Source organism: Amblyomma americanum, chromosome 6 (assembly GCF_052857255.1).
Source record: "Amblyomma americanum isolate KBUSLIRL-KWMA chromosome 6, ASM5285725v1, whole genome shotgun sequence".
Classification (NCBI taxonomy): domain Eukaryota; kingdom Metazoa; phylum Arthropoda; class Arachnida; order Ixodida; family Ixodidae; genus Amblyomma; species Amblyomma americanum.
This window is the reverse complement of record NC_135502.1, coordinates 13,295,675-13,320,159: the sequence shown is the minus strand read 5'-3', so window position 1 is coordinate 13,320,159 and position 24,485 is coordinate 13,295,675. Positions and strand designations below refer to the sequence as shown.

Below are 24,485 nucleotides of genomic sequence, written 5' to 3'. Positions count from 1 at the left end.
CGACTAGTATGTCAGCATTAACAAACATTAAACGCTTTCAGAAAATTTATAGCGAAAATAATTTTATGCACTGTTGTCGAGAAATTCATGCCTCGCTGCACTGTAAAAACAAACCGTCATTTTGACGGCCACTTTTTTATCTATTTTGACGAGCCGCCGGCGTCAAACGGGAAAGACGGAGACTTCGCCGTGAACGAGCGGGCGAGGAGAAAGAGACGGAGAGCGCAACACAAAACGAGAAACTCTATTGGCTGGCGCGTAGGGGTACGTCATGTGAGACGTCGCTCAACGCGCGCTTCCGGCCCCCGCTGTCAAGGAAGGAGTCCGGTTGTCGTGGTTCCCTCTCGCTTTTCTTTGTGCGCGCTGCTTCTGCCCGGGTGTGCGTTCTGTTTTTGCGCCATTTTGCCTTTTTGTGTGCGACGCGTTGGAAGGCCGCGAAGACGCAATCAAGGAACGTATGGGCTGCAGCCGAAAATCAACTGCAGCGGGTAGAGGTAAGTGTTCTGCTTATATGCTTCGTTCGTGCAGTACGCGTTCTGTGCGGCACATAGCTACGAGGAGCACGCTAGTTCTCACGCGTAATGTATACACGCACCGATGGCCGTGGGCCCGAGATTGCCGTTCAGAGACATGCTTCTGCGTAAAGCGTGAATCGCGGCCTCATGGTTCAGCCACGTGCAGCGATTTTCAGGGGCTGCGTGCGCCCACGTGTAAAAAAAAAAACTTCCTGTGAGGAACACTGAAGCGTACGAAGAGCATTGGCGCACGTTAATTGAAGAAAGTCGAAGAAAGTCGTTTATAGTATCTCTATCATGCGGGCACATACAATCGCGATCGAGCCTGACTTTCGGTTACGATTACTGCTACGCGGGCCAAGGATCGAAATCGAGTTGGTCGAGCTCTAGCGCGCCATGCGCCTCTGTTTAAATGCAGAACACCTTATGAATGGGCTTAATGGGCAGTAAAAATTGTCGTAAAAACCATTTTTTACATTTTCAGTTGTAATTCAGGCCAAGACATGTGCTATGACTACCATGCTGGCCATCTGCAGCTCCCTTGAATTCATGGTGTCGGCACTACTGTCGTAGGTTCGTAAAAGTATTCGTCAATAAAAAGCAGACTACTTTTCGTGCACTGATCAGCTTTTTTTCTGTTTTATTTCTTACGCTCTCTCTTTTTTGTTGTTCCTCGCTTCCTGGCACACCGAGCCCCATACGTCGGTGTCCGGTGGCGATGGGGCAGCTCAGTGTTTAGTTCGTGTACTGATAGTGTGCAGTTTCATTCTTGTATAGCATTAAGATATGGGCCTAATTATTTCAGCAATAGTTATTTCCAAATAAATTCTATTCATTTTATAGCTTATTGCCTAAGCCTCAAACAAGGGCCAAAAATTTCTTTCGACTGGCGTATCCATTAGCTGGGAATTATTGAATCAAGTAAATTTGTAGTCTTGTAATTTTATACCGCATTTTCATCCATTTCTGCTGAAATGATACTGTACCCGAGGTGTAGAAAGTGCCTTGATGACAGCAGGATCGTTGGAAGTATGGTTATGATTTATTATTGAGATGCATGTATCTGATCACTGATGTTTTCTCTGGAGTCTAATAACATGTGGCTTGTGAATTCCCAGCATGCAGCTGAAGGGGGGCTGGAAGGACTGCCAACAACTCCGCACCTTGCTGTGATTGGTATGTATTTGTCATTTATAGAACTTTGGCTCAAAACATGGCTTGTACAGTGTATTTTATTATTCTACGATGTAACCTGATTTTGTGTAACTTCACTCTACTTAGTAGGACATATTCAAAACTTAGGAATGAGGCTAGCCCTGGATGAAAGGCTTAATTGCTGCTTCATCTTATGTATGTACAGTTTGTTTAATAATTAAACATGATAACAATGTGCAAGTTTGGCCAGTAGTTTTCCATTCTTATTAGAGTGTACAAAAAATTTGGAACTCAGTAGCAGTACTGTTGATAAGTGGGGAGGGTGGGGCAATGTCCGCACTATAAGGTGATATGCCAGAGTTCATCGAGACTAATGTGCGGCCTTTTGACTTGCCAAAAGCATGACGTTCTGCTAGAAAGCATGAACGAAGCTGAGCTTGGCTTTTCTCATCAATGTCATGGCAGGCTAGGTACAAAATGGATGGCCTTTGAAAAGTTGCCTCAGTGCTTGCCCAAGTTTCGTTACCTCATCACTATTCCCCATTATTTAAAAAAAAAAACGAAGTATTCTGTCGACAAAGTTAATTCTTTTTTGTCGTGCAATATTTGTAAAGCTTTTTCCATAAACAAGTTCTATGTAGTATGTTTACATGAAGCAAGCATCTTCAACAGATATAATTAGTGGCGTGTAAAGCACTGATAAGGTAGGGCATGTTGCATGTGTCTGTCCACTGCCAGGGTACCATAAGGCCTAGCAACAAGACCCAGTATGGCTTTTTACGAGTACATTTGAATTCGGCTTCTCTCAGTGTACACATCGAAGGCCATAGAGTTACTCGAATTATTAGATCACCCCTTTAGTGGGTAGCGTTTGCGTGTGACTAATTTTTTTTCCTTGCAGGATCAAGCATGGGGCACATAAAGAAGATCATCGTTGCAGTGGATTCTACAAGAAGTCTTGAGAAGGCCATGGGCCTCCTCCTTGGTGCCTTCTTTGTGTTCAACGTTGCTTACCCTCCCGACTGCCCCCTCACCATGGAGCTTTTGCAGAGGTAAATGAGTGAATGTGGATGATGCGTTTGATAAGCAATCGGAATCCGAGGCAATAGTGTGAGCAGCAGGCTTCTTTTTCCTGAGGAAAGGCACTCGCCCTCCTTAGCCAGTGCCTGCAAATGATCAGTTCTGCCCTGTTCCCCTGAAATTCTGATGTCGTCACATACATTCCTCTCGTGCATTTCTTCGTTCTCTGGCACAGCACCGTGTTGCTTTTTTGGCACACCTGTATGGTGATTTGCCAGTCACAGGCGTCTTTAGAAAGTAGAATGGTAAGATTATTGACATAGTGCTGCTTGCCAGCAGTACATGCTAACAAGCCTTGCACATTGGCTAGCTCTGGCAATTGCGAGATGAAGGCCGGACTTTTAATTTTAAATTGCACCCAGTTCTGGTATTCTGACACTTGCAGAATTGCGGATTTGATCATTGTCATGTGATGAATGCACAAGCCTGGCAGTTTGCATTGCCTAAACTTGGTCACGTGTCCTGTGAGTGCATCTAGATAACACTTTTCAGTGTTTTGCTTATTTTTTTGGTTGGCTACTGCAAGAAAGGGGCTAGAACGAAGAACCAGATAGGACGGGCGACTGTCAATTATTGCTAAATGTAATGTGTGCAGCACTTTTATAAGTACCGACGTCAGGAAAAATAGGAGCGAGGATTAAGTGTAAATGCAGTTATTTTAAGTCGCTCTACTATGTATCGTGTCCACTGGCTAATGTCCTAGTGCAACATTACAGTGTGTCTGACTATGGGTTGCGTCCACACATGTGGCAAGTTGCCGGATGCCTCTCTGCACTTTTACAGGCCTCAGGTTCCCTTGTTACCATTGATGCAGTGCTCGCTGTAGCCTGTGTACAATCAGCCCCGAGAAAGTAGAGCTCTCTACCTCACCTTCTCGGCACTCAACAAACCTTTTGCAATGATGAATGTCAGATTTCATTTTGCATTGAAACGGGAGACGTGACACATAGGCAGGACAGCTTCACAGGTACTGTCACAACCATTACATGGCACTTTCCCCTTTCACCTGGTGATCTTTTAGGGGCTGGCAGGGTTATTAGCCCCTTTCAAAAAAAATTATGCTGTGATCCCATATTTGTCCAGAATTGCTCAGTACTTGAAATGGACAGGTGAAAGAGCCATCGTGAAGTCTGCTATGTTGGCACCTGAGAAGTTGGCCGCCCTTTGTGTCAACAGTTGCAGTGTAAAAGAAAAAAAATTAAGACATTCATCATCGTGACAGGTTTGTTGGTTGCTCAGAAGATTTCAGGTGTGAAATTCCGCTTATTTGTGGCCAAGGGCACAGAAATTATAATGAGCATTGTGCAAATGGTAATATGATGAGGCATGATAATGAGGTTTGTAAATGTATGCATGGCTGCCACATGTGCAATTGCAGCCTATACCTGGACATCAGGGTTACATCAATACTGCCCAATGTTTGCGGCTGACAGCAGAAAACACTGAAATGCAGCAAAATGCTCTTGCATAGTTATGGTTTCTAGGCTCTGTGCATGGTCCCTGTACATGATGAGCACCTATTGTTACTAGAAATACTATACGGTGTGTATGTGCAATTGTGGGCTGTTTTTACGAGTTATAATAATGGTTACATTTAGGTACATCATCTACTGTTAGTGCTTGTATATGTAGCTATTTAAGCGCACTACTAGTGTGCTCACATTTGTTGCTACCTGATTTTAATCGCGTCTTTTCATTTCATAATACTGTGTGTTGCAGAAGGTAGTGCAGTTCACACATTCATGGCATTTCACACGTGTAGGCAGAGTATGTGATTGGCACAGTTTATGGAGCATGGATTTATTCTATCCTCGTTTTGTTTCCAGTTACCTTGGGCAGATCAACCCAACGAAAGGGCGCGGCAAAGGCAGGGCCTGCGGAATCGCACCAAAGTTGCTGAGCCTGCTGAAGGCACTTTAATTTATGAATAAATGTGCAAGTAGAAATGTAAATTTGTTTTTGTTGCATGGTTTATGAGGTACTGCCCACTGCAAGTGACTTTCATGTGGTCAGGTTCACCACACTATATATTGACACAGAATTATGTTGAGACTTGTCGTGTTGGGCCATCATACTGACAACACAGTTGCATTTCATGTTGACAAGCCAAATTTTGGAATGGTTAAAAGCATAGTCATTTCGAAATTACAGCCTGCTATTACCTTGATGGCCAAATGCTGTACTGACAGTTATAGATAATTTCAAATTTGCAAAAAGTCTTGAAGTCATAAAAACAGTTTTAAAATTGACAGCTTGCCATCGCAGACAATCAGTGGTATAATTACAGTTTGGCTATATTTTCAAATCGATAAAAATGACATCGAAGTCAGGAAAAAACATTGTCATTTAGAAATGACATCTTGCTGTAACTGCTACGGTCAAATGCTATCAAATTGACAGTTTGACTGTATTTCACATTGACAAGAAAAACATCAAAATGATGGAAAAACTGTCATTTAGAAATGATGTTCTGCTGTCACTTTGATGGTCAAATGTCATCAAATTGACGGTTCAGTTGTATTTCAGATTGACAAGAAAGACGTCAAAATGATGGAAAAACTGTCATTTAGAAATGATGTTCTGCCGTCATTTTGATGGTCAAATGTAATCAAATTGACGGTTCAGTTGTATTTCAGATTGACAAGAAAAACATCAAAATGATGAAAAAGCACCGTCATTTTAAAATGACGGGGTGCCATCATTTTAACGGTCAAATGCTTGGAAATAGAGCTGCCAAGGTATTTCCCGTCATTTTGACGGATTTTTTTTTACAGTGTGGGCAATTCACTGTCAGAACGACAAAGAGTGACTCTGGAGACTGACAAAACTGGCCTTCTCGAATTGCCAGCGAAACAGCCGAATTTTCATCAACACTGTGAACATCCGCACAGTTCCAAAAACATTTTGATGAAATTTCAATTCAACCCAGCTTGTACAGCGTGAGACACAAAGTACACATGTGTCTCACTTAGTTTACGTGCCGGCAAACAGAAAACAATGCACGTATAAGTACCATATGTTCGAGGTCCGAACACTCAAGGGAACCGTTAAATGCGTTTTTTTATATTTCACTTATAGGTGTCCTTAGTATTATGTGCGTTTTAACAAGCGCATGTGTAGAGTTCGATGAAACTCATTTTGGGGTAAGAATTTTTAAAAATTGTTAACCTTTTTAGAATTTTCCATCAGCCACCTACTTCATAATACTTTTTGAAGCAATTTTGAACTATATTCAGTTGTCTACGACGTCCAAAAGACGGAGTTAAAGATACCCGCCTCAACAGAGATCATTTTTTCGAAGTCTTATGAGGAACTGTGTGCACCTTTTTTTTTTTGAAAAACCAGTAGTCGAAAGGTCTTGAAAGCGAAATCATTCAATTCCTAGAGTAATTTTTAGTGCAAGTTTATGATATACATGCATGTAGGAAATACACACAGCTTGCGCCTTATAATGGTTAACTAGTAAATAAAAGGAACAACAGGGCTGGGATCGAGGAATTGAAGCAAAACAAAGATACAAAGTCTGAGAGCTCCTGCGTAATCGAATTATTTTCACACAGTCACTGAATAAAACATCGAAAGAGCACCGAAACAAAGGGGAATCCGCAAAAAGAAATGGCGGACTTTTTTCACGGCTTAAAGGGCTGGTAATGTATGCTTTTGATAACGCTTTTATTCTTCCTCTTCTTCCACTACACACTGTAGACGCCCACGCCATTGTGCACGTCTTAATTGTGCCAGTGCTTTCCTTGGGAGCGCTTTTACACGTAAATCATTGCCAGTCGGATACAAACCTTCCTGCTCTGTGCAGTGTGATACGACAACTTTTCTTAAGAGCGAAATAGCATCACTTGTTTCGCTTTCCTTCCAAATGGTGCGCAGCCTTCAAGGGCAATGTCATGTCGACTGGTCTGGCACTCTCCAGGCAGCTGGTGGCAATTAGACATAGACGCGAAACTTTTCAGCAGCGACGACGCGACGAAGAGCCGTATCTTCACTTGCTAAGTATAGAAGCCGGAGTAGGCTGTTGCGCTGTGTAGCAGCGACTGGATATACGGTTAGCTGCAAACAAGAAACTATACCAAGGCAAAATCATTGAGTATATTAACCGCAGCAAAAAAGGGACTGTTCCGGAACAAGAAACCTGCTTTTAGAGAGTAGTAGCCCGAACATTCGGTATGGCTTCCCAGATCAAGTTGTGAAAGACTGGCGAGAACAGGCTCCCACAGTTTCCATCGTAATGAGTTTAAGTGCAGGCTTTATCTCCGCGCCAGTGATGCTGCGCCACGAGGATCTAGTGGAGTCGCGATCAAGAGAAACAAGAAAGCAAGGTAAATACACCGGGGTGCCTCTGGGATACGCGGCGCGTCTAAATACGTTAGCTTTGTTCGCGGTTACAGGACGGCACTCGCACAGCAGTCGCAACTCCTTTGTCGTGGCTTCATTTCAATTAGCCGTAATTGCCCAGAGGACGAAGCTCTGAGGCGGGTGCGTATCCGGACATACCCCGAGGACCGGACGGCGCGCAGGCCACATTGATCGACAGGCGTCGTTTAACGGCCGATTAGAGACGATTAACCTCATGGGACTCACCGCCAATGTCCAGGACCTATGCCTGCTACGCGTGATTCCGGTCAGCGACCGCTCTCATCGGTTTCCAGAACAGTCGCGAGAGTAAACTCTGCAGAAACAGGGGTGACTACCGAAGGCCCAAAAAGCGGCAAAAGCTGCCGCCGCTGTCTCGGATCATGGTAGTTGCGTAGAAGCTCCGACCGCCTTGAGTTGAAACACAAGTGTATATTTTTGCTTTTTAACGGTTTCGAACTGAAAATCGCCGCTATTTTAGCGCACTGCCTCTAATAGGGACATTTTCGCTAAAAGTTTCCATGAAATGACGCCTGCAGTTTCAACAGAGAAGATGTAACAGGTAAGGCGCGTCAGGTGCCGTCACGCAGCCGGGTCCTTCACAATTTGGGCTCCAACCAACTGGCACGGATCTGATTAAAGACTGTCGAAATGGTTCTCAAACTGCCACTGATCATCGTCGAACTGCATGCTGAGCAACTTCATTGATTCAGTTTATTTTATTTTTGCTACCTCGACAACGCTTGCCATTTCTCAAAGAAAAGTTGAGGTCTCGGCCTCTGAGCGAGCTGTTCGAAAGACATTCAGCACTTCAAATAAGAGTAAAGCTGCGGTTGTGGCTATTGTAATTCGCCACGTTTTGTACAAGAAAAAAAACTTTCTTACCTACTTGGGCGTCTATGGAGAGTTTCCCGCCCACGAATGAACAAGAAATTAACTCTTCTCTAAAGTTAGGGTATAGGAAGTCGGGCATGTAAAATGACCGCATTATCTGGGACAGTTTGATGCAGGTTGGCGGAGGAAGAGGCTGATTGAAGGCGATGGACAGGAGCCGTTTTTTTGTATGGTACTGAACACAGCGCACGAGCATGATGATGGCGATTTTTGTATTCTTGTGTTTGTATGTAACCCTTTTGTAATATCCTCGACTGAGAGCTTATAGAGGCATATTTTATAAATAAATGAATAAAAAAATTATTATGCCGGCTTGTTCTGTTTACTGACGAGAGTATTGTCGGGGCCAAGCCAAGAGGCTGCGCGGTATTGAGCAGTTTCTTGTGCTAAATATCGTAGGCAAACACTCGGGAATCATTTAAACTCAGTACTACACGCGCGAAAGCTGACCCGCTTAATTGGGGAAAAAATTTGGGACACTGTTAGTGTTTTCGCGCATATTTTTTTTCATTCTCCGTTGTATGGAACTAGCCTGCATTTTTACTACATCGACAAGCTATTTCAAGACTGTACCACAACCACAAAGTAAACGTGGAGAGTCCTAACAGCGACTGAAAGAGATCCTGACGTGACAGGTAAAATAGTTGAAACGGTTCTCGGTACGTGTGCTTTATTTCTTTAAGAAGAGCCAGAGAGGGCACGACAGCCTTATTAAATAAATGGGATAGCATTGAAAGTCTCATCGGAGAGAAAACTCGTCGTCTGTCGTACAATTAGTTGATAAGTCGGAGAGAAAGGACGTCACCAGATGAGCTTCCTCTGTTTGAAGCCTACACATATCAACTATGGCAGGTGGTGAGGTGGTGTAGACTAATGAAAAAAAAAAAGGAAATGACTTCGGCAACAGCAGGACTACGTTCAAATGCACAGCCTTCCGAAGGAGTATCTGTGCAAAACGAAGCCTTGCGAGGGCTCCTTCTTCACATTCAGACAGTCAGTCAGTTTTTATTGGCAGGAAAATCACATCATCCTGCGGGTGGCAGAGACTAAAGGCATGGTTGCCTGACGAGGTCTCTGCCCCCGTAACAAAGGGAGCAGCCTACAGCAGTACAGCAGAAAGCTGGTACAAAAAAAGAGAAGCTGCGTTACAGATAGTACACGCATACATACAACATATGGCTGTACTTAAGCACTGTGGACAGTTTTTTTCTTTAAATCACATTGAAGATTCACTCAAATATCACGAAAACACGTAAAAAGAACTCAAAAATTGAAAACAAAATTTACATTTATTATTGTTACTTAACAATCTCAACGGAAAACAAAACTGCCCGCTGTTCACGTTTGGGAACCTTTTTCTGGGTAGGCAGAAATCTAAAAGAAAAGCAGAGTTATTTAACATGTTTATTACTTGGTATTCCAGATCTTGTTTTCCATAATTTGTTATGAATTTTTATCTCTGCGTTTGGGGTTGCGAATGTCATATTGAGCCAAAACAGGTGTGTAATTGTAATTGATAGGGAAGAGCAACCTGGGTCTCACATGCCAAACTAGGCACATTAGCCAAATGCATTAACAGCCGCGGATGCTATCGCGCTGGCAACACGTAATTTAATTAGGTGCCCCGGTGTTGTTTATTTTTTCATTACTTTCTAGAGTGCCCTCTCACACATCGAGGGCTGAGGGAATTCTTAAACTTCTGGCATTCACCCTGCGCCCAAGGCCTCGATTCTGTCCAGAGCTACAGTACTGTGTCGCTTATGCGCAGCGTCTATGTGAGCTCGAAAACAAGAGTCTGGTGAGCCTTTGGGGAGGTAATTAGAATATTGGGCTCGTGTAAACTCTAGTAGGCCTGCATGACCAAGTGTCTGGTCCTCCTCAATCTGCTTTTTTTTCCCAAAAGGCTTTATCGATATAACGCAGCATGCACTGAGTGTCTTATACGGAGAAGGCTCTTGGAAAAGAAGCATTATAGTCATATGTCAAATGTTTAGGGGAATCCCCAAAGGTAGAGTAAATTTGTAAATTTGTAGAGCTGTCCTTTGTGCCGTATGGCTGCACTTCGGTGGTTGTCAATGTGTAATTCGCTCCCTTATTACAAGCCCGATAGTCAGTATGCCTTTTATTGGCAGTCACTACGCGTTGGTGCCTTTTGCAGGTACTTTTCCATGTTGAAGTCTGTGGCCAGCAGAGCAGGTCTTTAATCTAGTGCAGCCGAGTTACGGACACACAAGAAAGCCAATAACGTTTCATTGAAGAAGTCGGCTCAGCAGCACTCAAATGACCCGGCATACAGCGCCATCTAGCCACCCACTCCTCTGTCTTACTTAGGGGGAAAAGCGACCCGTCCTGTTCGCACCTGTCGTTTCCGACGCAGACAGGGCGATGGCAGCTCGCGGCAATAGTGGATTGTAGCAGGATTCGATGGAAAAAAAGGAAACAACGAGTGAAAGAAATGGCAGTGGCGACTTGAAAATCAGCAGAATTCCTTCCTCCTCTTTTTTTACCTGGCCCATCTAGTCGGTTCTGTCCTTGCCGCGCTGTCTTGGTCGATTTGTCGTGCTTAAGGCGGCACTGAGGTTTTATGTCTCGCAGGTAAATATTGCTGCTGATAAGGCCAGAGCAATAAATGGCACAATAGAACAAAGGCGTTCTATTTGTGAAGCGAAAAACCTTTCTGTTGTTCTTGCAAACGAACACCTGAAGGACCCACTACAAGATTGAAGGAGTTTACGTTTTATAAAACATCCCTAGAAAGGAAGTCTCTTCTGCTGTTTCGCACGCAAAACGTGTTACTTTTCATTCAATGTCTCTCTCTCTCTCTCGCTCGCTATTTCTCTTTAGCTCTTATTGGTGAGTGTTTCGTTCATGTGTCGTTTTCAGATTTTCAGCCACCCGCAGATTCAATCCCAAGGTCACGCGCAGATTTTATTGCCCCTGATTTATGAACGCGTATTTCCGCAAACAGGTTTATTTCGCTTTTGACTGAGGGAAAACAAAGGATGGACTAGGGAACAAAATACCAAATACTTTAAACTGCAGCTTCTTTCCATCACTAAACTTAGCCTCTCAACCTCTCCAGCTGCATCCCCCTTGCTAACGTTCCCAGTTCTTCCCCTGCTCTTTCCCATGCTCTCGCAGTTCATTCTCCAGCAGCTTAAAGCGCGGTGCTTTCACTTGCGCGCATTTTTTTGCTTGGCCGTCACAGTTATGGCGTGCAGCGCTGTGCTCGCCCAGGTTAGCTTCGAGCACACACGTCCATCTTGTTTCGGAGTCTCCTAATCAGTTTTTAAAGGGAACAAGAAAGGCCCATCAAAGTCCCCACGCGGCGCACGAGCCATCTCGGCTGCCGCCCCGCACCCACGCCACCCTCCGCGTGAGTGCGTTTCGCCTTGTGTTTCGTAGTTTGGTGCAGCGCTACTACATCGAGTGTGTGTGGGTGTCAATTGGCTTAGGAGCAAAATACGCGCGCAGCACAGCCTGCCGTTCCTTGCCTGCCGCGGCGGACTCACACATTTCTTAGTTCGGACTCATGCCAGCCCTCTGGTTTCTTTTGACGCGTTGAAGATCATCCACGCACGACAGGCGTCGGCTCCACGGAGTCGCTGCAGGGAGAGTTAGTCCTAACTACTGTCTCGTGAACGCGCGCAGACGCGGTAGACCCAGGAGAAAAAGACGCGTGATCGTCCGCATGAAAATTGAGCCTGCATCGGTCACCACACGAGTGGTGAGACATTTCCATCGAACATCTTGATCTCAGTCCGAATTACAGAGTGTTATTTAACGTCATAAAAAGTGTGCCGGGTTGTACTTAATATTAATTAGCAAAAAGTACCGAGAGATATGTAAGATAGACCTGCCGTCATCTTCGACACAAGCTCCAAAGGTTATTCCACCGTGTGACACGACCTGGTGTGGCACACTGTGTCATCACACTGGGAAAGGGTTTTTCCTGGTCCTGCACCACGCGTAATAAACATTGCGGAAGCCTTTGTTAACAAACCTGGCTATGTACTGCTTGAATGTATCTGCTGTGAGAAGCTGTTCATTTTAACATGATGTGTTATCTTGCACTTTTTCCTGTGTGCCGTCAGCTCACCATTTCAGTCCGAGTGAGCCTCAGCTCCTGTGTCACGCAAGTAACCGCAAATCGAATTCCAATGAATGCTTCATGCAGGAAATGCAGGGGTTACCTTCCATCGCGCGAAAGCACACTCAGTCACTGGTCTGCCTTTTATGTCCACTGATAACCTGAACTAGACTGTCTTATGTCAGTAATGCTTCGAAGCCGCATTCACTTTGACAGTTTCGGCCGCAGTGTCTGTCGTGATGCGTGCAACTGAGTGAAGTGCACCATAGGAAAGTGTGGGAGAGCCCTGTGGAAAGGGGCGGGAGAGGAGAAGGCGCCCGCTGGGACATCGCAGTACGGCGCCCTCTTGGGGAGACGGGAATGAAGACAGACAGGTGGCGTGGGTAAGGAGGGAGGGAAAGCTGGATGCGCGAACGCAGCAGGCACTGAGCAAGAGCGGCTGAAAGTACTGTAGCCAGGGAGCGCAAAGAAGAGCCGTCTTTTTTTAAAGCCCTGTAAAGTAAGCTGTCTAGCGCCGAGGTTATGTGAGGAAAGGCGCAGAAACAGCCCAGTTCTTGGGAAACTGCTCTCGGCCAGGAAAAAAGAAAAAGAAACAAAGATGGCGCCAACCAAAACGCCACGTCGAGAATTGTGCTGTTGAGATCGGGGAGGCTAGGCAGAGCTGGGGCATTGCGTCGCATGAAGATAACACGGGCATATAAAGGAACCTCAGAAAGTCGACGCAAAGGAAGGGAGGAGCCAGAAGGAGGGCAAGCGAGAGTGAAGACCAGCGCTTTCAGTAAGTTTCTCGTCTTTAGCGACGTGCGACGACTGCTTTTAGCGCAGCACATAACGAACTCTGCCGCTCTTCCCTCTCTGCTTCCTTTGTTTTTTTTTTCGTTTTTTCTTTAATTTCTGCGCAGCAACGGGCAGCCTGCAGCAGCAGTGGGTGCTGTAGCCCCCGATAACCGCGCGCACTCTGCCCTAACAAGATATAGCCGCCTCCTATACCGGCTGTACAGTTGCTCCTGTTTCAGTCTTTGAACACTTTGGTATTCTTGGCATATCTTGTGTGCGCTATGCACCAGGTTTCGCGAGCTGCGTCAGGCGGACGCTAAGTTTTTTCTTTCGGCTACGAGCCTAACGCAGAGCACCGAGCAGAATCTTAAGCATGCTTTTCATTTTCTTTTTTCTTGTTTTAGACAGTCCAGTGAAAAAACGTTGTGTGCCATTACTACGATGTATTTGCAACCACCTAAATAACTTCATTTGGTGGCATTCTTGAAAGCTTCTGAACAGCGTGCTCTTAGCAAATCCCGTCTTTTGTTCTTGAACGCGATATCGTTAAAGGCCGCGTTCTCCAGAAAAATTAGCCATGGTTCAACCCGGCTGAACATAGTAATACGAGCGAAAGCTCCTTTAAGGTAGGCACACGACACATGTTTTTGTATAGCGAACCCCTCACCGCGACCTCTTACCAAGCTCTTTCAGGCGAATAAAATGTTTTACAATCAATGGCCTTGAGCTTTGTACGGGAGGAGTAGAGCTTTCGCCCTAAAATCCGGTGTCGGCGTTGGCCTTATTTGCATGGCTCTGGCAGGAGGGGCCCAGAGAGCAACCTCAGAGGGAGGTGGGTCACCTAGGTCACGTGACCTTGCGGCGTCATCTCAACCTACCCACCGGATAGTGAGCGAACTGCCCACCGTGGCATGTGACAGTTAAATTATTGATTAATCGCTCGGTAAGAGCAACCTGGGTCGCAGAGGCCAGTGGTGCATCTCTTAACCGCTGCACCACTGCGTCAGGAAGGGTATGAAGACTCCCAGGGTTCTTTGAATGTAAAGCAGAGAATTACGCTCTGCATGTAAGGAAATAAAACCAATTACGCTATCGCGTCATACCATTAAGGCGGAGCTTAAGTGCACCCTCCAACTTTTTTCCATGACTTCAACGCGCTGCTGTCGTCATATTGATCAGTAATGTATCAGGATGTGAGGAAAACGGTTCGAATGGTGCGCGTGTTTCGGGTAGTGTTCAGACAAACCTTGTGGTGCCTGAAGTGCAGATACATTGCGGTATGACCCATTGCAGATATTATCCCTCATTTAATATAAAACATCCAAATATTGTATACATGCTGAAACATACTTTTCAGCGCACAGGTGCCGCTAACTGCTGGGTGAACTGGCTTCTGCTCAAGAGCGCCTCTCGCATTGAAACGATACAGAGAACCAGCGAAAGCAAAGCCAATAACCTCAGGTACGTATATTCAGAGGAATAACACGCTATGTCAAAGTACGACTGTCACAACATCTGCGCCTCACTGCGCCCGTGGCCGCAGTGGCCCCAGGTTGTATCGCGGCGCTGCTGTCGTTGGCGGTGAGTCGAGAACCAAACAGCCACTCGGGTAAAAGACCATAAGAGTCTTCTTGCGCGTCGACACAAAAAGCGTGTCCATAACACGCCTGAGAAAAGATCGTGACCCGTGGGCTAAAAGAAGGCATAAATATAAAACTGGCGTCGTGGCCTCCCACCAAACTCATCCGAGCGTTCAGTCCCGCGGGCTGGAACGTCAATCCGCGCCGTGGTGACTGTCGACCGCTGCCCAATGCGCCCCCTGTCGTGTGCCCGCTCTCTCTCTCTCTCTATCAGTGGGCCCTCGTTTTTCTCTATTTTCTTTTTATGCACGAACTGACAAGTCCATTTGGCCTGATTGACCGTGTGAGTGTCCAGGCGGGGGCATTGCCAGAATGCGGAGATGGAGTTTCTCAACAACAACAAAAAAAAAAACGACCATCTGCTGGTTTTGCGCACGTCCACTCTCTGCTGAAATGCTGTCCTTCCATTTTACTGCTCCTCTTTGATTCTACCTGTGTCACGAATGAGGCTGTGCCCATTGATTTGCGGTGAATTAATGCCGGCGGAATTAAGTCACGTCACACTTGATATACCCATGGTGGCTTAATACATGATCCCTTAACTACTCCAAAGATGAGTTAACCCTTCCGGAAAGTGATACCCTTCCAGAGACCTTCCGGAAAGTCGGCGGCGCCGTTTCTTTTACACGGATTCGTTTCTGAAAACGCTGGCCTCGTCGCGGCAGAATGCTCTTAATTAGAATCCCTTATGGTTTGCGGTGCCGATTGCAGAGCCATAACACACTGCCTAGCGAGAAGAGAAAGCAGTTTTGGGTAGTACTCTTAGTACTTTCCCGCGCCACCTTGAGGCGCTTATTGGCGTGAGCCTCCGCGCTCTGTCGAAGGCGCACGTGCCGTGCGTCAGCTATCTGGGCTACGCCGAGAGAAGCTAGGCAATGAATGCTGTCAGCCAAACGCGGGTATCTAATCGCGCAGAATGTGTTCTCGCGTTTGCAGTGGCCCAAGCGGCTGACAAAAGCAGTTTTGAGTCACCGAATAGAACAATTGCAGTGCCACCTTGGCATCGCAGGTTCCCCATTAGTACAGGACCCTTGCGTACAGAACCCTTGAGATCCAATGGCGAACATGATGAAAACGCAGCCGGGCAATTTTAAAGTAAGCGAACAAACCTTTTTTGATGCTGGGAGCGGGACCCCTGCGGCCAGTCGTCCTCGGGCATCACGGGCGTGTTTTCTGGCAGGGCATGCAGTCTGGCATGCACACCTCGGTGCCGTAACAAGCAGCCGATAGCGAGCGGGAAAAGGCGCATCGGCCTGTAAGCGCTGCGCTTTCACGATACCACTGTCCGAGCGGAGGCAAGAGCGCCCGCGCACTCTCGAAGCCAGACGCAGGGCGCGTCTTCATGATAAGCCCGCGTTGTGCATACCACAACGAGGAACGATATAGGTCGGGCGTGTCGCTCTTAGTTCAAAATCTGTTCTCGTTTTCGTCGCGGGCAGCAGTGTTCTACTGCCTTATCAGCCCGCACTCAGGCCGTGCGTTTAAAAGGAAAATGGAGCAATTTATGCAGCGTAATAGGCGTCGTTAACCGGCAGGGATATCACAATGAACTTGCATAGGCACGTGCAAAGGCGACTGTTGATTGTGCGGTGCCTCAGCACATGTTGAATCTTGGTGCGCAGGTTAAAATGCTGTGTTTCTTCTTTTTTGCCTGACAGGAGACAGTAAACTGCGGAGAGCTTTGCAAGTTCAGTGGATGTGTGGTAAAAGAAAGGAAGGGACAAAATTCGCTATTCTGCCTTAGTATAGTCAGAACCTCGTGGTTCTCCTTCCTGTTTTAGGTATGCTGCACTGGCTCCCTGCATATTCTCAATGAATGGACTGATGGCTGCCTAACAGCCTAGCTTTCTGTCAGGCAGCCCAATGATTTCGTACAAAAATTAAGGCGCGAAAAGTAGCAGGTCCCTATCGACTATCAGCCAGACCGAGTCAGCTTGTGCAGCACGGTTCTTTTCCACCACGCATGAAGAAAACACGCGGAAAGAGGCGTCCATCGGAGGCCAACTGGAACCGAGCAAGTTTATCAATTACATCCCAGGGAGAAGCAGGCCAGCCTGAGGGAATCTAGCGGAAGACCTCATTCATCACTCGCGGATAAACGTCCGAAGCGGCCAGCGCTGGCAAATCCAACGACAGTGCCGGCGCCGCCAACGGCAGCAGCAACCAACGGCACACCAGCACCGCGAGCGGCGCATCTCCGACCGGGGCTGGCTGGCTCGCTTGCCGCGACACTCGATGCTATCGCCTGCTGCTCTTGGCGAAGCGTCTTACCCGCTCGGTCTGGCTCCGTCGTGTGCTCCGAGTTTGGCGGCGAGTCGGCCAGCCATCAGAGAAACGCCGGCGGACAGTATACTGTTCCGGAAATGGGATCATTTGTTTCAGGACGGTAATTAAGAGCCCGCGCCCGACCATGCAATGGCGTCTGTGCGCGCGAGGGGAATGGGAAAAGAGGGCCGAACGGCGGGAAAAGACGTGGGGATGGAAAGGCACGCGTGCTCCGAGCAGCGAGAGGGAGGTACAAACGGCGGCTGGAGCCTGCGTCTCGGCCTCCTAATTGATCCGACTGCTTTACAAGGCCTGTGTGCAGCCAATGCTGGGCTGCGACCCAATTGTGCGAGTCGTTTAGGCTGAATAATAGAGAATACACCTAGAGCCGATTCGAAAAAAAAAACGACTTCTTCCGTCTTTCGCGCTCCATTCTCGCATCTTGCATTGTTTCAAATTCGGGCCATTTAGATTGCTTCCGCGGGTGTGTCTTTTATTGCGAGCCTCAAGTAACCAACTGAAGTTACTTTCTTCGCAAAATGCATTACAGTGAGAGAAAAACAAAATAATGCCCCTTGTTCCATTTTTTGGGCCCGTATGCCTGAAACAAGTTTCAAACATCGTCTCTTTACGGAGTTTTAACGCGTGACATCTTGCCCCCTGACAGTCAGGTAGCACCACTCACATTTTCGCACATTCCGTGACTTGGCTAAAAGCCTGCTTGCGGCTTGGCATGACCGCGGGATAAGCAAGTGCGTAGTGCTCTCGTTAGTATGGTCACATTGCATCCATAATTGTTAACGTCACTGCCTGTGCTCTAGTAGCTTTATGCCCGATGTAAGACTTGGCATTACATCTGCTTTTTAAGCGGGTTCAATAACGCTCTTCCATCCCATAGCGACAAATAGGGTACGGACTGACGGTTATTTTTTCACACCAGCGAGTAGCTTCGGTGCACGACCGGCTCGCAGGGGATGAGAATTTTGCGTTGTAGCAACAGTTCCTCTATTCCCCGTTCGTTCCGGAAGGACACCTCTGTCTCTAGTATGTTCTTGAGATCTCCGGTAGAGAGAGAAAGATTATACATAAATGACAAGCAGAACAAAACCAAGCTCTGGTTTGATATCCACCAGCAGTAAATTGCGTGGGCTGCATAGTTTTGCAAAGAATAAAGAGAAACCAGGAAATAATCCAGTGTCAAACCAACTAGAGGAACACAAGCTATACTTGATGTCAACCTGTGTCTCTTAGCTTACGTCGTTAGTTGTGGAAGTGCGCGGCTCTGAGCGCACAGTTTGAATCATGACGTATGCTGTTTCGATACCGTTTGCAGGGTAACCGACTAGAACACCCTTCATGTTAACCCCCTCCCCTCCCCCCCCATCCCTGCCTTCCTTCATCCTCTTTATGTCTCTTTGAATGAAAGGCAGTTTGGTCACGAGCACATTTCACGCACCTATACTCAACCAGTTCCGTCTTTAGCCCTGGAAGGTAAAACAGTAATAAAACAGTAAAGCGCGTTAGCAAATTTTACACTTCTGCTATAAAGGAGCCATTGGTGATGAAATCCTGAAGATTAATTTTGTGCGACGTTTTCATTGCTTATAGCGCTTACAACTGACGGGTAAGGTCATTTAAGGCGAACGTTAGATGGGGAGTCAGAAGTGCTTCACGTAGACGACGTGTCGCAGTTGGCGTTAGTTAGGTATGTACAGGTTTGGACAACCTAACCTGAAAAAAAAACGAAGCCTTGGACTGCGCCGTGCAGCTACTCGAACATAGCCCGATAATAAGAGAAATACCGGCAAGGGAGTATAGCAGCGCTTCCGCTCAGTGTTGACGAGGACAAAATGCTGGATGAGTTGGTTAGAATTCATACTGCAGCAACGCGAATGACGGAGACAAAGAACGAGGTAAGACAAACCAGGAGCGTTCATTCACTGTTCTCGCTTTTCTGCAGCCTATAAATACTGATCTTTCTGAATAAATCAGTCAGTTCTTAGTCAACGCCGTGTTTGTCTTGCCTCGTTTTTTGTCTCCGTTTTTCGCGGTGTTGCAGCATGACCTCATTGTTGGTTCGTGTTCGCGTGGCTCACAAAGAGCTATGCATTTTGTTCAAGCTCCATAATTTCAGGTTAGGTTGTCAAACTCTGTGCCTGTGTTGGGAGTTTTCCCTGTGCCCTACTTTCGAGTGATTTCCGCCTCCTCCCCCACTGTCGACATGATTTGTTTTCCTGTGATTTGTGCGCTGTTCTTTTTGTCGCTTTTTTCGTCTATCATCCCATGTATCGCTACGTGCGAAATAAACGCTGTTTTTCAATCAGCGCTTGTCCCTTGTCCCCGTTCAAGTGCCTCTTCTGTCACAAACAGCATTACCGTTGGTCTTTAGCGTATGGCTGCGGCTGAGGTGAGCCAGGGTGCAGTGGAAAAGCGCAATTGCGCAGTACGCGAATTCAACAGCAGCGTCCGTGGTGGATTCCGTGTTGGGGGTGTATCTCGCAGTCGTTCGAAACTCGAAGCCCCGTCAGAGAGAGCGCTTCTGAGACAAAGAGTGTTCAGAGAGCACCTGGGAGCCCTGGAAAAACGACGCTCTCGTGTAGTAGTTTTCGCAATTCGTGGACTTTACTTAAGGCTGCTAAAAGGAGGGTACGTACAGCGTAACTTGTTCCGAGCACCCTTTTCGGCTATTTTTCGAATTGGTGAGCAGCTTCCTAGTCAGCACTTTGTTCCTGAAAACGTTCCTTCATTGCCGTTGCTGCACCGTTGTTCTTGCTATGTTTAAAATCAAAGATCGGCTTTACCCAAAGAAATATCACACGTAAATCAACTCCTTGAAGGAAACAAGCTACTATTCTCATAATAAAATTCTTTCAAAAGTTGTACTTCTGAAGCACTTGAACATCTGGAAACTATATACCATTTTTCAGAAGCGTCAGATAGTCGTCACGGGATTGCTGTTTTTGTTGATTTTGGCAAGAGCTTCATAGAGAACCTTGTGGACAGCTTGTTTCATTGATGCAACAGAAATTAGTATCAGGTTTTAAAACGTATTGAAAGATATTTGGCGTACAGGACAGGGGTTGCACGGCTGATAATTGTAATATCGGGGACAAAAGTTTGCCGGACGCCATCTCTTGGATAACCGTTTATTGTAGCTCCACCTCCTTACCCAGTCGCCTGATATTGTTACCAGATGAAGGAGCATTTACGCCTTTAATACCTTCATGCAATATCAGGCGACTGGGTTAGGAGGTGAAGCTACAATAAACGTTTTTCCTAGTACTCGCGTCCCGAAAACTTTTGCCCCGATAATACGTCTTCTTCTTTGAATGTGTACTGGGCACCATAGTTGCCCGTGCAGGGCTCTTTGCTGCCCCTGTGTTGTATTAGTCACCTCTAGACCACTGCACATTCGCATGTTAAGAGTAAGCTTTTGGCCAATGAGAGGATGATTTGTGCCCCAATTGCTTGCGCAGAGTGAAATATTAGGGCTCTTTAAAATTTGCGTTTCTGGTTCGATAAGTCAAACCCACACGAAAATAGTCTTACAACACTTAAATACTCACACATCCACCATAAGAAGTTTGTCCTCGTCTTTAGTACATGTGATAGGCAATAATCATAACCATGAATTTCAGACGGCCGTCTAGTTCACTTGTGTCGCCGTCAGGTGGCCTTTGACAAGAAACTAACGGCTGATCTTTTTTTTTCAGGAAAAACGAACACCCGGCGGTTTCGAAGGCTCGACCCTCTAGAGCACCTCTATTTCTCTCGCTCTGGCTTGGTGCAGCGTCAGACTACTGGGCTACGTCGCGACTTGTAAATGCGCATATTGGCTTATATCCCAACAACATGAGATTTGGTAGCCATTTTTATACATTTATTTATTCTGATGCCTACAGCCCTCCCTGAGAACACTATTGTAAGTGCGACAAAAGTCACTTCCGGGCCTAAACATAAATCCTTTGGGAAATCTCAGTCCATTATTTGTACGATTTGTCACACCGATAAACGAGACTTCTTCCATCGAAATGCTATAGGCCACAATGCTTAGCAGCGCTAGCAAGGTACTGTCCGAAATTCCTGATAGCGATATATGCTAAACATAAGCACGACAAAATGTCTGGGAATGAATTGCGCCTATTACTTGGGCTCGCAAAGACATGTGGAAAATGCTGGCTGTTCATTATATATATATATATGGTTTCCCTGTCTAAAGTAGTAGTAGTAATTGGTTTTTGGTGGAAAAAGCCAAAACTGGAAAACGCAACGAAGGATGTTGGAATACAACATCAGAGTACGCCTGCGTGTCACAAAACGACTGAAAGCATCAGAGATAGACTTATGTTTTTCAAGTGCGTCACAACCGATTCAGTCAGTGCGTTGCTACATTCATGTAACCTAAAATTGTTAGAAAGAAAAGAAAAAAAGGATTGAAATAATCTAAAACTGGAGGGGACACTATGTTCTTCAGCCTCAAGGGTCTGATGCGATAGCGTTAATGGTTTAATGCCCATATATGCGGAATCTATTACTCTCTACATTCATAGATCCCTGAAAGTCCTCATACCACTCCTGGCGCAGTGGTGCAGCGGTTAAGCGACGCTCCACTGCTCTATGATTGCAGGTGCTGCCACCAGTGAGGATTCTGAAACCCGGGTTACTCTTCCCTCTCAAGACCAATCACTAATTTAACTGCCACCTGTCAGGGTTGGCAGTGTGCTCATAATCCAGTGGGCAGGTTTTGATGACGTCATAAGTTCCTGAGACAGCGGTTACCTACCACCTGCCACCTAGGTTGATTTTCTGGGGATTTCTCGCGGATTTTTTGCTCCCGGCCAACGATACGGATGCAGGCTATGCTGGGTTTTCTGCGACACAGGACCCTTAACGCTGTCACGTTAAATTGCTGACAAAGCACTGACATCTTTTGTCCGTCATTTGTTCCCATTGTCAACGAAGAGTATATGTTTTGTCGGAACCATGGTTCTATGTAGTGACCGGACCAGAGGCGTCACGAGGGTGCTGACCACACCTGGCGCAGCGCTGACCGGAGGCGCAACTGGAGCATTGGGGAGAGGGGCTTCTTACTCGAGCCTTGGTGCCTGAAATCACCTCCCTGAAGGCGCAGTTGAGGGGCCCACCGAGAGTAAGGCAGTTACCGTGCCTATCCTTTCCACAAATTCATTAATTCACTCTTCAAATAGAAGTTTATATGCCATAGTGGATAAATTGTTTTTAAAGCGAAAGCTTTACTGGCCGCGAACTTTCGATTTCGCTGTGGCGGTGCTCTGAGGAGGCACATGACGTCGCAACGAGGGCGCCTCGACGTGGAGCCGATCCAGTCTGGCAGTGCCGGCGGCGGCTGGCGCACTCGGCGCGAAATAGAGAGATGCTCCAAGTCTCCGCCAGTGCGGTCAGAGTGCGCCGAAGCCGCCGAACGCGTCGGCGGTCAAGCGCAGTTGGAGAACAGAGGGTCTCGCTGTCGCCGACGTGACGTCGCCGTGCAGCGCGCGCGCGCGCGTTACTAATCCGGAGTATAAACGCGCCTTAACAGAGCCTGCGCTTAACCGCTAAACAAGGTATTCGGTGGAGGCATCTTTAAGAGCCACTGAAACACCCCTCACACTCACCGAATAAAAAAAAAAACCTGTGCCAAGGCTCGGAATCTAACCAGGGCCTTTGGCGTTTGAGGGGGAGATGCTACCACTCCGCCACGACGGCTCAAGCTTTAACCATGAATAAAGGCGCATCTAGTGAATGCACTCTTCCGACGCAGAAGTCTCCGCGCTTTCGCTACGTACATCCTGGCCTAACAGAGCTAGACCACCAGCAATTTTTGATACATGCTTTCGGTAATACGATACTAATTTCAGGTCCTCTGCGGTCTCGTGGAGGCGTCATCTTCAGCGCACAATCTCTTGCACGATGTACACTCGGCCGTGGATGTTGCAGCTTTCTTTCCGACGGACGCAGCTGCGCACCTGCTGCACCTTACTACAAGTCCAGCTGTGCATTTAAGTCAATTTCTGGACACGCTGATGGCCCAACTGTGTTTAACAGCGAGAGCTGTTAAGCGCACGTCCCTCGACGACCCACTCGAGGCTTCGTTCTGCGATCACGCGTCCACCCCCTGCATGCGCCTCACGGTCCCCGTTCGTTATCTTCAGGTTGGCCGCGGGCTTTTGTCACGTGATCACCCCATACGCACCCCGATAATTTCGTTTCGTGCACGCTTTTCATTGGGTTGGACATGCTCTCGTAAGGCACCACGCAACGCTTCTAGAGGCGTCTCGGAAGCTTAGAGACGATTGAATTGGAAAACGTTTTCTGTCCGTCAAAGTGCAGATAGATGCAGACGGCCCGCGCAAGATGGCCGCCAGCCCATGGATAGCGCCGACCTTAGCGGCCCACTCGGTGGCCAAGGCTTGAACGCCCGGGTCCGAGCTGACCAGAACGGCCTCCCATTGCTCAAGAGAATAAATTTTTACTAAGATCCCCCTGTGGAGGTTCTTTACATTGCCATAGTATGTGATCATATGTGGCTGTTTCGCCACAGAACATGCACTCGTGGTTAAATTCATCCGGGTACACTTTTGCCAATAGATAGGGGAAAGGAAAGACCTCTAACGTGGGGAGAGTTGCACGCACACACACAGCACACGGTATAGCCACTGGAATTGTGCGTCTGCGTATAATTGTAGTATTTCTATTGAAAGGCGCGACAGCAGTCTCGAAACATGTGGAAACCTGGACCATATCGTGAAGGAATCCGCCGAGAAGTGAGAGACAGTTATTGCGAATTTTCGTTTCCTTAAAAGCGACTAACTACCGTGAAAGACCGTATTAGTGGATTGGTAACAGACGCGGAGATTTAAACAAAACGTAAGGCTAACGGCACATACGCCAGCTCTCACTGAATTTCACTACTTCCGCAACAAGCGGAAGGTTGCGAATTTTTTTGCCCATTCGGACAATTGCATGTAAATAAGCACGCGCACTCTGCATGCTACTGTGTGTATGCTACATGAAAAATGATGAGAAAGATCCAAAATTTCTCACACATTTTCGAAAATATTGCCCATCGTTTGATCCTGTAATTCTACGCATGGCCTTACGCTAGCCTTTAGTGAAAAAACGAGGCAGAATCGCCATGTTTTCAGCAAATTCAACTCATTAACTCGTCATCGATTACGAGCATTGATCAAATTCTATACGTTTTGTTAACAATGTCTGGCTAACTTCTGATAAAGGCGCTCATGATATATAAGCATTGACTTGAAGATTAACACACGACGTGAGATGCATGAAAATTTCACGCGGTCTGTACTCAAGCTCTGCCGAGGCTGTGAGAGAAATTAATGAATTTTCTTATCCCGGCAGCGCCCCTTGGGGCGTTCGGTGTAGTGATATGGTACGTATGGCCTCAACGAGTGTGTGGCTCTGTCAGCAACGCCTCTGTGCGCATGGAGGCCGATTGCGTTCCCAATTCTCTGCATGATCGGGCCGCGCTACGGCAAATATAACAGCAAACACGAAGATTGAACTACCCTGCTGGGGAAGATTTTTGTGAGCGGCAGTGGCGCTGCGCTTGTCATCCCACTCTTCACGTCCAAAATATCGCAAGTGGGGAAGAAGACGCTCATGTTTCCCGTTTGAACGCCATTTGTAAGGAAACAAAATATGTAGAGAACACAGCCAATG

General features: G+C 46.8%; 1 protein-coding gene across 1 annotated transcript; it reads left to right on the top strand.

Annotated features, from left to right (window-relative positions):
- Window positions 1-1,373: 1,373 nt before the first annotated feature.
- On the top strand, window positions 1,374-4,702 carry LOC144136336 (uncharacterized). Its single transcript, XM_077668584.1, has 3 exons — window positions 1,374-1,691; window positions 2,572-2,722; window positions 4,577-4,702. Exons 1-3 carry the CDS (start codon window positions 1,589-1,591, stop codon window positions 4,668-4,670), a joined length of 348 nt encoding a protein of 115 aa, XP_077524710.1. The 5' UTR covers window positions 1,374-1,588; the 3' UTR covers window positions 4,671-4,702.
- The last annotated feature ends 19,783 nt before the right edge of the window (window positions 4,703-24,485 follow it).

Coding starts and splice junctions, on each gene's coding strand:
- LOC144136336 (XM_077668584.1), top strand. CDS start 1,589: ATGTTTTCTCTGGAGTCTAATAACATGTGGCTTGTGAATTCCCAGCAT. Junction 1,692..2,571: donor TCCGCACCTTGCTGTGATTG/GTATGTATTTGT, acceptor TTTTCCTTGCAG/GATCAAGCATGGGGCACATA. Junction 2,723..4,576: donor ACCATGGAGCTTTTGCAGAG/GTAAATGAGTGA, acceptor TTTTGTTTCCAG/TTACCTTGGGCAGATCAACC.